This window comes from Carya illinoinensis, chromosome 15, assembly GCF_018687715.1.
Source record: "Carya illinoinensis cultivar Pawnee chromosome 15, C.illinoinensisPawnee_v1, whole genome shotgun sequence".
Taxonomy (NCBI): Eukaryota; Viridiplantae; Streptophyta; class Magnoliopsida; order Fagales; family Juglandaceae; genus Carya; species Carya illinoinensis.
The window spans coordinates 42800570-42812471 of NC_056766.1; the positions used below are offsets into that span (position 1 = coordinate 42800570).

General features: G+C 32.9%; 2 protein-coding genes across 4 annotated transcripts; both read left to right on the plus strand.

The window, feature by feature from the left end:
• The first annotated feature begins 3678 nt into the window (after nt 1-3678).
• LOC122295559 (early nodulin-like protein 1) lies at nt 3679-4872 on the plus strand. The gene is made up of 2 exons (XM_043104635.1): nt 3679-3907; nt 4217-4872. Exons 1-2 carry the CDS (start codon nt 3730-3732, stop codon nt 4606-4608), a joined length of 570 nt encoding a protein of 189 aa, XP_042960569.1. The 5' UTR covers nt 3679-3729; the 3' UTR covers nt 4609-4872.
• A 2492-nt stretch (nt 4873-7364) lies between these two features.
• On the plus strand, nt 7365-11323 carry LOC122297444 (1-acyl-sn-glycerol-3-phosphate acyltransferase BAT2, chloroplastic-like). Of its 3 annotated transcripts, none has more exons than XM_043107495.1 (8): nt 7369-7730; nt 7821-7864; nt 8573-8648; nt 9350-9544; nt 9637-10043; nt 10238-10339; nt 10663-10951; nt 11049-11323. In XM_043107495.1, exons 1-7 carry the CDS (start codon nt 7685-7687, stop codon nt 10873-10875), a joined length of 1083 nt encoding a protein of 360 aa, XP_042963429.1. In that variant the 5' UTR covers nt 7369-7684; the 3' UTR covers nt 10876-10951; nt 11049-11323. The 3 variants fall into 3 exon arrangements, with proteins under 3 accessions (XP_042963431.1, XP_042963429.1, XP_042963430.1); XM_043107496.1 differs by having other exon boundaries at nt 8576-8648; XM_043107497.1 differs by lacking the exon at nt 11049-11323 and having other exon boundaries at nt 7365-7730; nt 10646-10913.
• Nucleotides 11324-11902: the final 579 nt, after the last annotated feature.

The following is an 11902-nucleotide window of genomic DNA, read 5'->3' on the forward strand; positions in this document are numbered from 1 at the left end:
TACTGTGTGTCTCTCCCTCCCTCCATCCCCGACAAGAATTCTCTCCGTTTCAAGTAAAGGTGGCTGCTACATCAACCAGGATTCTCAGGAGAATCCTCACCAAGAGAGTTTTTTTTTTTTTAACCCCTTAACATTTTTAAAAATTAAATAAAAATCACAAACTTTTTAAAAAAACACTACTTTAATCAATAATCCCAAAAAAAAAAAAAAAATGACAATCAGTGAAAATTGTCGGTAGCCACTCTTGGTGAGAGTGGCATTTTCCTTTAAGTAAAATAGATGGTATCCATTGCCTAAAATATAGTGAATGTGTTTTGTTACGTATAAGTAAATTTACGTACTAATCTGAGTATTAATATTGTTGTCTTTATTGTCAAAATTTAAATTGATATTATTTTCATTAAAGTTTGACTTTTTAACTAATCATATTGAATAAGTATATATATTGGTGCACAAAATTGCTTACAATAAGTTTTTTCTATAGGAAATTTTGGACATTCACATTCCTGATGTTTTAATTAATAGCTTTAATTAGTAGCAGCCCTTTTCAAGAAAAATCCTCGGGATTGAGATTTTTCTTTTATTGGCATCAGTGTTTGAAAATAAAGTTCTCAACAAAGAGTTTTCTTGAAGTACATTTCGGGTAATCTAAAAGTAACTTTTACCAGTTCAATATCCTTTAGAAATTGTTTGTACTCAAGAGAATCCAAACTTTGGACATGGAGGGAGCTAACTATCAAGACTAGTGCTTTTATCACTTGAGCCAATTTCGAGGATTGGTTTCGAAATTGAACCCTCATCCCTCCCTCCCTCAATTACTAAAAATAAATTGAATTATTCCCCCTCATTACCAAAAACAATTAGAAAACTGTATAATCTTCTCCCCCTTAGAAACAATGCCAGTTGCCAACCCAAAACAACCTTTAAATTACCATCAAACCTCGAACCAAAACTTGTTGGAGCCACTGCAGGGCCAAAATACTGCAGCCCTTATGGTCTTTTTAACTCACTTGAATCAGAGTCCTTGCTTGGATCATATTTCAAAACTGTAAAACCAAACAATCAGCAAAATAAAAATAAAAATCCCTGATAACGAGGATGCAATTGTTCAAACCAAATGAACCAGACCTAGCCGTTGTGGCTTGTTCTGTAAGTGGGTTCTAGGTCGACCTGTCATTATAACGTTCAAGTTCTGTTGGATGCCCATTTTCTCACGGAATCAATCTTCTTTTTGTTCATAATCGAGAGAGAGAGAGAGAGAGAGAGAGAGAGAGAGAGAGAGAGAAGGCACCCTCAACTAATGAATTCAACTCTTTGTGCATGTTATTAATGGGAGTCTCAAATTTGGAACGTATAATGTGCTGTTGCCTAGATACCTCGAGAAACTCAATATCCCTTGTTTGCAAGTCTCCATCTTCCATAAATTATCAAACCATCAACCAAAATATAAATTGTTCATGTGATTACTGTCGATTGTATTCCTGGTTTTTGCACTTTTTTCAACTATTCATGTAAAAAAAACAGGGCATCCTTGTTTAATGGCCTCCCAACTTAGGAAATACATATTTATTGGTGGCTCCATGTTCTGTACTTATTCCAGTTTCATCATTTGCAGTCTTAAGACCTTTTCCATGAATTGATTACAACCAAACCATTACCTTTGAAATATTGAAATGGAATCCATCTATTGATAGTAAAATTAAGGGTATTCCAATTCCATCTACTAATAGCCAAAACTTATAGCTGTCACAACCCATAGATAACTGGACGGTGCTACGTCCACCGAGGATTGGTACTGAAAAGGGTACTGATGGTAATTTTTTAAAAATATTTTTGTGTACATATTTTTTAAAAAAACATACTAAAAAATAAACATAGGAAAAAACACTAATCAATACACTTTTTCGGTGGAAACATCATTTTCCTAGTTAATTTATTGACAGGCAGAAAAGGGTCAAATGTACTACGTTACATTTTCATTTGTGGCAATAAATGTGTGACATTGCTTCACTCAAAAAGGGCAACTTTAAGAGCATGCTATGGTCATAATTATTGGTGAAGAAAACTTTGATGGGTTCAAACTTATTTTAAATGTTTTGGATTGTGGATATCAAATTTAGATATAAAGATGGATTTTATAAATTAAATCTTGAGCAATGTTACATACAGTCGTGAAATGCACATGTATTGTGCAGTTACTTTAAAAAAGAATTTGGTCTATTATTAAAAAACTAATTTCTTTTCTTGTGGGTCCTGTATTTGTTAATTTTTTTAAAGCGATTGCACAACGCTTACACACTCACGACTATAAATATCATTTCTCATAAAATAATTATTTTGACTAATCACATCAGTGGAGTATACAAAAAGTACGTAAAAATGACTATATAAAGTAAATTTTTTTTTTTTTTACAAACACATATATATCACTTAAATGATAAGATTTTTATACTTATAATGTTGTGTAAGGTTTTCTCTAAATAAAAACATGAAGATAGTGAAATTGAAAATATCCAATAAAAGCATTAGAACATTTTGTTACGATGCTTGTTTACGATTTTAATTGGAGTCTTCAATGGTAATCCTTTAATCCACATGACTTTGAACTACAACAAACTTCTTTTTTTCATAATTATTTTCTCAATAAATAAATATGGGTGTAAACTGTAAACCTTTAATCCATTATTTTTTTCCTCATTATTTCTTCAAATAATGCTTCCAATTCAATAAGATTTTTATTGGAAATTTTCAACCTATATTCTTGTACCTATAATTTTATTGAGAAATACTTTAACCACAAATAGATTACACAAAAATAAACTCATAAATTTATGTGTTTTGATGCAATACGTCATATTATAAATTTACTTTTGAGTAATGCTACATACAGTTGTGGAGTCTGCAAACGTCGTACAATCGTTTTTTTTTTTTAAAAGTGGCGTCCAAGATTAAAAAATTTAATTTTTTTTCATGTGGATCTTATATTAATTCACTTTTTTAAAGAGACTGCGCGGCACTTGCACAACCACGACTGTAAATATCATTTTTTTTTATTTTTATTATAAAATAGATATAATAAATCATATAAAATCACATCAATTTATAAATTTATTTTTATATATTTTCTTTATATACACGTAGGACTTCTCAATTTTATTTGAATAACTCAATCCAAAAAGAATTGCATGGGATATCATGAAGATAGCTACCAGAAACGTACTACCTTTACTTAAGATTCCCTGAATAACGCTTGGATTTTCTTTTAAGTAAACCGTTTTGACTCATTTTTCAGTGATAGGTTTGAGATGTTATAGAATTTTTAGGGTATTTATCAGATAAGGTTTTTGAAATCTAATCCATTATTTAAAAAAAAAAATTATCAATTCAATAATTTCATTTTCAATCTGAAATTTTTTAACACACAATCATTTTAAAAATATTTTACTCAAATTATGATAAATTTTTGTTGAAAAAACAAAACTTTTAATATTTCGAAAATAGAAAGAAAAAGGAAAAAAGATTATTCATATTTAAGCTGAATCGGGCTCTGTTTAAGGCTTAAGCAGTTGGGTTTCTTACACGTGGCACCCATGAACGGCTTCGACTACTCCGAACTGACACCACGTTCCCAAGTCTCGAACCGAACCTAAGGGCTATAAGAACGCCAAAGCCCTGCCTTTGTCTCGCACCAGTGTTGATTAATCAGTTTCGGTGTTTGTGAGTGCATCAATGGCTTTTGTGAGAACTATTCTTCCAGTTCTGACCATCTTGTTTCTGTTCTGTAGCTTCTCTGAAGCCAGAGATTTTCTGGTTGGAGGCAAGGAAAACTCATGGGCTAGTCCATCTTCTGCAGATTCTCTCATTCAGTGGGCTGAGAAAACTCGATTCAGAGTTGGCGATTTTCTCGGTGATTTCTCATCCCAGTTCTCTTTTTCCCTTTAATTTTTGTACTTGTATCGTTGCTCCAAATTTAACTCCGTCTTCTTTCCTTAAAGCTTGCATCTTTTATGCCATTTCCACTCATTTTCAACAATTTGTTTGCGTGATTTTCCATCTGGGTTTTGATTTTCTTGTACATTTTCCTGCAATCTATAATTTCTTACACAACTTGCAGTATGACTAGTTTCTCATATGGGTTTTGAAGGGAAATTGTTTTCCATCTTCTTCTTTATTTCACTCCTAAAATTAATTTCCTGAATTTCTTGACTTTGATCAGTCTTCAACTACGATCCCAACACTGACTCAGTACTGCAAGTGACAAAGGAGGAATACGAGAGCTGCAGCAACTCGAACCCAGTAAAAGAATACAAGGGCGGAAAAACCAAGGTTGAGTTGGACAGGTCAGGACCATTCTATTTCATCAGTAAAGCTGAGGGGAAGTGTAAGAAGGGCCAGAGGCTGACTGTGATTGTGCTGTCTCATGGACACCGGGCACCAGCGCATTCTCCACTACCGGCACCGGAACAAGCTCCGAAATCACTGCCTTCGGAACTAGCTCCGACCGCACTGGCTCCGGCACCGCAGGTTGGCGGTGCTAACGGAGTAAGGTGTGGGTTTATTGGTCTGCTCGTTGGAGTAGTGAGTTTGGTGGGGATGATCTTGAATTGAGGAAATGGAGAGAATGGGCAGATGAGGGTTTTAGTATTCTTAATAATATAATAGGATTTAGTATTATTATTATTTTTTGGGGTTTGAATGATGTAGGTAGAAGAGTGATGTGACCTTTGATCAGTAGTGTTTTGAAGTTACAATATGTGAAAGGAGTTTCAGCAGTACTCATGACTTGTTTTGGTTTTCTATATGTATGCATATTGTTGGGAATTTGAATCATATTTGAGCGTTTGATCAACTTTGTTTTGATCAATTTTGTTATGTTCTTCAGTATTATGTGATGAAGATCTCTCCAACTCTCCAATCAAATGAATCTCAATTCGATTAATTACCTTGAGAGAACCAACGAAATCTCCTAGAAAAATGTTAAATTGGCAACAAAATGAGAATACTTCATTTTTATATTAAAATGAGAATAATTATTATGTCATCTTGAAATATGAAAATTTATATTAAAGTTTGGATCCCAAACTCCTCTCGACCATGTCTTATTACGTACTCTTTACACACTCTACTAATATGTTTTGTTGTTACTTTTTTTTAACAATTCATCGAATCAATCATAAGATTAGCTTTAACAATATATCCACAACTCCAATTTCTTCTCAAGATTAAATTTAAGTTCATTTTAAGTAAGAGAAATAAATATTTTAAGACTAATAAGGATACAAAAATTAACACTATGTAATTGTGATGATGTTAACAAAAAAGTTAACATAGCCGATCACATTAACAGAGTGCATAAAAAATATGCAAAAGTTACTGTATGTAGCAAAATTCATATGTAATTTTTTTGAGTTTGAATGACATTTTTATAAATTTTAAATTTAAATGGCATTCATGTCATTTTAAAATCTTAAAGTCATTTTGATAATTTAAAGCTGTTTTTTGTATCTTTAAACATCTCCCTTCATTCTCTCTCTTTTTTTATTCCCCTTAAATCTCATTATTTAAAAAAATTTAACGGCTATTTTGTTTGTTTTATCTCAACTCAAGTTTGTGTTTTTTTTTTAATTTATAATATTATCTTTTACCACTGATATCTTTACTTTGTTTTAAATGTCTTCAATGTACAAATATTTAATTAATATATAAAACTAATCCTAAAACAGTATATCGAGACCTACCGATATCTAAATATTTTGTTTCAATTCTTAAATTTGAATGATATATACATATATATATATATATATATATATATATACTTATATATAAAGTGTGAATCCGCTATGTACAGTATTTTCATCTAACACTTTTCTTCCTATTTTACCCATATTTTGTGTACGTATTTACCGTTCGCTTTTAAACCAACAAAAATCTCTACTCTTTATCATTTCTGATCTCATCTCTCTCTCTCAACCGACGACCTTCTCTCATTTTCTTTCTCCATTAGCCACAACCCCCTCTTTTTCATTTATCCATAGTCATCGTCATCCTCAGCAAATCACCAATCATACACTTTTGGGCCGTTGGACAGTTTCGAGATGTGCCTCTCTTCTTCCTAGGCACCGCTGCTATCTTGTTTCATCTCTATTGGTAGTCGCTCAGTTGTAGAGCTTCATGCCTGTAGCCTACTCAAACCAAAAGACAAACCGAAATAATAAACAATATTCCGAAACACATCGATATTAAAATATTTCGTTCTAGTGCTTAAAACTATAATGATCACTAGAGCAAAATTTAAAAAAGAATAGTGTTATATGTATTTACATTTTTATTTATAAAATTCATTCTATTAGTTTTCTTTTAAATTTCAAATTTCATGATTTTCAACTCTTTTCAAATTACATTTAGCACTTTCTTTTAAAAAAAAGATTTACACACTTTTAGAACACTCTCAATGGCTTTACAACAAATATATATTATTTGAAAAATTGCTCTTAAAAAGAGCTCCATCTGATTATGTAAAATGAAATATAAAATACATTTAGCTACAGTACCTGCTATATGGTACTGTTCATCCTTTAAATAGTTTTTATTATTATTTATTTCTTCATTTTCTTTTACTTTGATTTTTACTATGTAAACAAATTCTTTTTATTGTTCATCATTTAAAATATATATTTCATTTTCTTCTAAAAAATATCTTGGAAATATTTTTTAACCAATTTTTTCATATTTTGATTTTATTTTTAATTTTTATTTGGCTTATATACTTTTGTTTTATGTGTATAAGATTGAATTATTTTACATTGTATATAAAGAGAAATTACAAATATAAAAAAATATTTGGATATTCTAAGTTTATTGATATAAAGGAAATATTTAAAAAGAATATAAAAAGATGATTTAAATTATATAAAAAAAATAGATAAACTGATGGATGACATATTGCAAAAGTTAGTATATAAAATAGAAAAAGTAAATTTTAATAATATATTTTAAAAGATAAGATGAAGAATTTATTGAGAGTGCTCACCTTAAATTATAACTCCGTATAAAACTAACATCCTCTAATTATCAAAAACCAACAAATAATATTTTTGTCCACTTTCGACGCGAAAGATGAATGAAAAATAGCCCGGTTTGAATTGAGACGTGATTTCACATCATCTTATCTTATTTTATTATTATAATTTTTCTAAATTTTCATATAAAATATAATAAATAATTTAATTTTTTCAAATATTAAAATAATAATAATAATATGTTATTTAACTTTTATTTTTTATCTAAAATTATTTCATTTCATTTCAAAATCCAAACTAGTTGGACACTTTCTTAACAATTGAATTAAATCTCAAAAAAAAAAAAAAAAAAAATTTCTAAGCAAGAGTGTAGAGTTCAACGTTGTAATTTGAAGACAGGAGTGCGATGTAATTTGAAGATGAAAAATGTCAAACCCAGCGACCTGTTTATCAGTCTTACGTCGTTTGAGTTGGAGAAGACAATTATGATTATTGTTGGGGCTTGAAAAATTTAGTCAACCTTAATCTTTGTTTCTGTGTATGCCTTTCCTTCAAGATAAGAGCTGAGATGAAATTCGCAGAATCGCAACCCAATTAACCGTAACCTTTTTAGTGCTGCGTCGTTTTCCTGAAGCGCGTGCGCCCAAGAGGGAGATTTCTCATCTATGGAAGTCGTTTCCTTCTCAGCACGTACTATAATTCATCGTTTCGGTATGTTTTATCTGTGCCTGTTCGCGCTGCGCTCGTATCTTCGATCGTCTCTGAATTGCTCGCTCTTTTCGTCCAATTATTTTTTTTCAGGTTATAAGGAATCGGGGTTTGTTGCCGCAGCCTCTTTGTTTCCGGTAATTGTGTTTTTTTTTTCTTTTTTTTTTCCCCACATTTTGTTTGATTCCCGAGAAAATGAAGAAACGGAAATGGAATCTCGGTACTCTTACTTGTGTTCTATTTTTAGTGCCTGGAATTGTCAACTTTAGCCAAAGCTGTGTTTGTTTTTCTATTTACATTTTCCATTGACCCAGAAAGATATTATGTGTGGGTTAATAGGAAAATAGCTTTCAACTGTTAAAGGTTTTGGTTGATTGACAAGATTTTTCCTGAATAACCACCCGGAAAGTGATATTTTTTTCTCACAAAATATGATGCTGCAAACTCTTCTCAAATGATGTGGTTATTTTTCACTTTTCTTTCAGGTCCGAGGATAGTTATAGTGGTAATGGGTTGTATTATCTTTAAGGTGTGATATATTATAAGCAGTTCAGCACTGATTTTGCAGAGCGGAATCTTGGTGCTATTAGTACCAATATTTCAATGACAAGCTTGATACGGCTAGTCCTATCGCTTAGCTGATCTACCCCGTTAATCCTTTAGTATGCAATGTCAATTTGAATCGTCTTCCTCCATGACCGATGTTATCCTGAATTTCATGCCCCTGAATGCTTGCTTTTTGTTTAGTAATTTTATAAAGTACAACTTCCTTTTGGTTTTGATTCTGCTGTCATTTATTAGATTTTGCTTCATGGCTTTTGTTCTTATGAACCTTCTTCTTACAGCAGACGCACACTTATAAAGGACTGTATACTGCATGCTCTCCAAATAGACAGGCGATTTTGAGAAATTATACTGACTGTACGTAAATCTCTCCCTAGCATACAATCATTCATCAGATATGCTTCATGCCCAAATAAATCATTAATGAGATGCTGCCTTATAGTTTAATATTCTTTTAACAATGTTTTGTTTATGAGTTATGTTGAGATTCTATCAGTGATGTTTCACATTTGCCATTTCTTGCTTAGTGGTAATCATTGATGTTATTGGATGCTTCCCTTGATAGGGCAAAGCAGTGCAAAAAAATCTAAGTAGCTAATTCCAGTTTGCTGGGATTAAGACCTAATAGAGTTTGAGGTGATTTATATTAATTACTGTACCGTGTTGTGGAACTGATGGGGCGTGATTTATATTAACTATGGGTCGTGGAGAAAAGCACTTTTGGTTCAGACCCTGGTCAACTTGAAAATGAAAAGTTGCCTTTTGTTCTTGGCTTAAGTAGGAACCCACCTATAAATTCTTCCCTAAAATATTATGATTTTGTAGAAGAGAAGTGCTACAGACACAAAGGGATTATATAAAAGTAAACTCACAAACCGACATGACTTCATGTGATTCGTTAAATCCTCATTTACTTTACGATAAAAGTAACTTTATAATCTGACGTACCACATCAAGCCATGTTACTTCGTGAGTTTTTTTTTTTTCCTATGTAGATTGATCCCTTATTTGGTAACATAATCTTAAGTCTTTTTGCTTGGACTCCTTTTCTTCTGCAGCTGCTCAAAGTAGCTATTTATGCCTTCCAAGGAAGCATGTTGTTGCATCGTGGCACGATTTTGAGAAAAAAGAGGAGTTAAATAGACCTCATTCTGGGAATATATTGCATAATAGAAATAGATTGTCTGGATGCGTGGTTGTAAGATCTCAACTCACTGGAACTGGAAACTCTGATGCTGGGTACCCATTGTCAGGTTTCTCCTTGAATCTTTTTCTGATATTATCCATCTTTATAATCAAGCTTACAAGCCTATTCCTTTCGCTCTTCAAAATCTCTGAAGTGCAGACCTTAAGTTGGGCTCAAAAGTTAGAGGAATATGCTTTTATGCTGTCACTGCTTTCAACGCCATCTTTCTGTTTGTGCTGATGCTGTTGGCTCATCCATTTGTTCTCTTGTTTGACCGGCACCGAAGAAGATTTCATCATTTCATTGCCAAAACTTGGGCCACTTTAACTGTCGCTCCATTTGTTAAAATCAAGTATGAGGGATTGGAGAATCTGCCACCTCCCAATATTCCTGCAGTATATGTTTCCAACCACCAGAGCTTCCTCGACATCTATACTCTTCTCACCATTGGAGGAAGCTTTAAGTTCATCAGCAAGACTTCAATATTCCTCTATCCCATTATTGGGTGGGCCATGTTTCTGATGGGTGCTATCCCTCTGAAGCGCATGGACAGTAGAAGCCAGTTGGTAGTTCCTTTCCTTTTCTAGATTGTTTCTGATTGAAGTTGTTTTCATTTAGAATATCTAGGTTTGATGGAAATTCACCACAGCTACATTATGGTAAATGCCTTCACCTCTTTTTCCCCCGTTTTGCCTACATTAAGTTATTCTCTTACTCTCAGTGTGTAATTCTTAAACTCAGTTGGCTTTTCCTCATGTAGGAGTGTCTTAAGCGATGCATGAATCTTACAGCGAAAGGGGCCTCTGTGTTTTTCTTCCCCGAGGGAACACGGAGTAAAGATGGAAAATTAGGTGCTTTCAAGGTGAGTCCATATCAGGACACTTACCAGCAGTTTAGGATCATGGAGAAAAAAGAAAGAAATATAGTTCTTTCAATTTTTCTGCCACCAAAATAAAGCATAGATTACAGTCCTATCATATTTACAACACACCTGCATGTGGTGATATGCTTCTGTGCTTCTTCTTGCTGAATGAGAAGGGGTCGTGTCTGTGGCTGTTATAAGAACCACTTAAGGGTCTAGATATTTTTTCAAGATATACGGTTATTATATCCAATTTGACCCTAGTCTTTTCGTTCAAATATTTTTTTCTGAAGTTTATTGTTTTAGCTTGCTGTTTTATGTAGAAAGGTGCGTTCAGTGTTGCAGCCAAAACCAAGGTGCCAGTGGTACCTATTACACTTAAGGGAACTGGGAAAATCATGCCTCCAGGAATGGAAAGTATCTTGAATTTAGGTTGTGTTGAAGTTGTTATTCATAAACCTATAGAAGGAAGTGATCCAGAAGTACTATGCAATGAGGCTAGAAAAACAATTTCAGATGAGCTTAATCGCCAATGACGGGATATCAACTGCAGCAAGTTCTGTTTGATTTCAATTGCCAATTACTTAAACTGAAACCTGGAGAAACGGGAAGGTATAAATCAATTATCCTTACTTCTTGTCTGATTTAATTGCTACCATCACCCAAGGCACTGCTTTGAAATAAATCGGGTGCTGCTTCTTTCCTACAGATTAATGCCAAAACACTGTCATCTTACTGAGTTGGAACTGATTGTGCCTGTAATAGTTCCTAGCTGTGCCTGTTAGTTCAAGCATTTTGAGATTGCTTTCAGAGCGGTCTGATACATATATGGAGCTCATAACGGGTGGCTTTTTTCTGCTGTATCAATTCAAGCATTTTGAGGTGGTTTTCAGAGATTTCAGATACAATTTATTGAGTTTGTAACAGCTTTTATGTTGGGAATGATCATTCAAAAGAAATGCAGATACATGTAAATTTGGAATTCGCGTTTTAGTTGCCATCTTTGCTCTTCTTGTTGATAGTTCAATTCTGTGACCTATTGCAGATAAACATTTGGAAAGCTAGCCCAAAATTATTGACCATTACATTTGTATTGGTCATTGTGAATACAAGCTGTGCCTGCAAAGGTATACAGATTGACAAAATGGACAGCTGGAGATGTGGGGCTCAGGTGCCCTTTACCCACCAGATCAACACAATCCTATAAATATCGATCATGAAATCAAGAAAATTAAATAGATATAATTATTGAGTAATTTTAGGTTGTGTAAGTGTTGCGTGTTTCTTTTTAAGAAGATAACACTTTGACACAGCTTGTGTAAGTGTCACGTGTTTCTTTTTAAGAAGATAACACTTTGACATCTCGGTTTCCCGAGCACACAAGCTGTGGAAGAAAAGATCATCTTGTTCAAAACTTCTTGAAAAAGATGCTCCTTTTTCCAGTTATTTTGTTAAAGAAGTTTATATGAAAAGTGACCCTTTGTGCCCGTTTTAACTGTGATCAAAACGTTTGTTTGGCCACAATTTTAAGTTTTAAAATTAAATATTAAAATATTATATTTT

What these genes read in the sequence shown, in the direction of transcription:
- LOC122295559 (XM_043104635.1), top strand. Translation starts at nt 3,730, where the DNA reads ATGGCTTTTGTGAGAACTATTCTTCCAGTTCTGACCATCTTGTTTCTG. An exon ending in CAGAGTTGGCGATTTTCTCG is followed by an intron (nt 3,908 to 4,216) that starts GTGATTTCTCAT and finishes GACTTTGATCAG; the next exon opens with TCTTCAACTACGATCCCAAC.
- LOC122297444 (XM_043107495.1), top strand. Translation starts at nt 7,685, where the DNA reads ATGGAAGTCGTTTCCTTCTCAGCACGTACTATAATTCATCGTTTCG. An exon ending in TTTGAGAAATTATACTGACT is followed by an intron (nt 8,649 to 9,349) that starts GTACGTAAATCT and finishes TTTCTTCTGCAG; the next exon opens with CTGCTCAAAGTAGCTATTTA. An exon ending in GAAAATTAGGTGCTTTCAAG is followed by an intron (nt 10,340 to 10,662) that starts GTGAGTCCATAT and finishes TGTTTTATGTAG; the next exon opens with AAAGGTGCGTTCAGTGTTGC.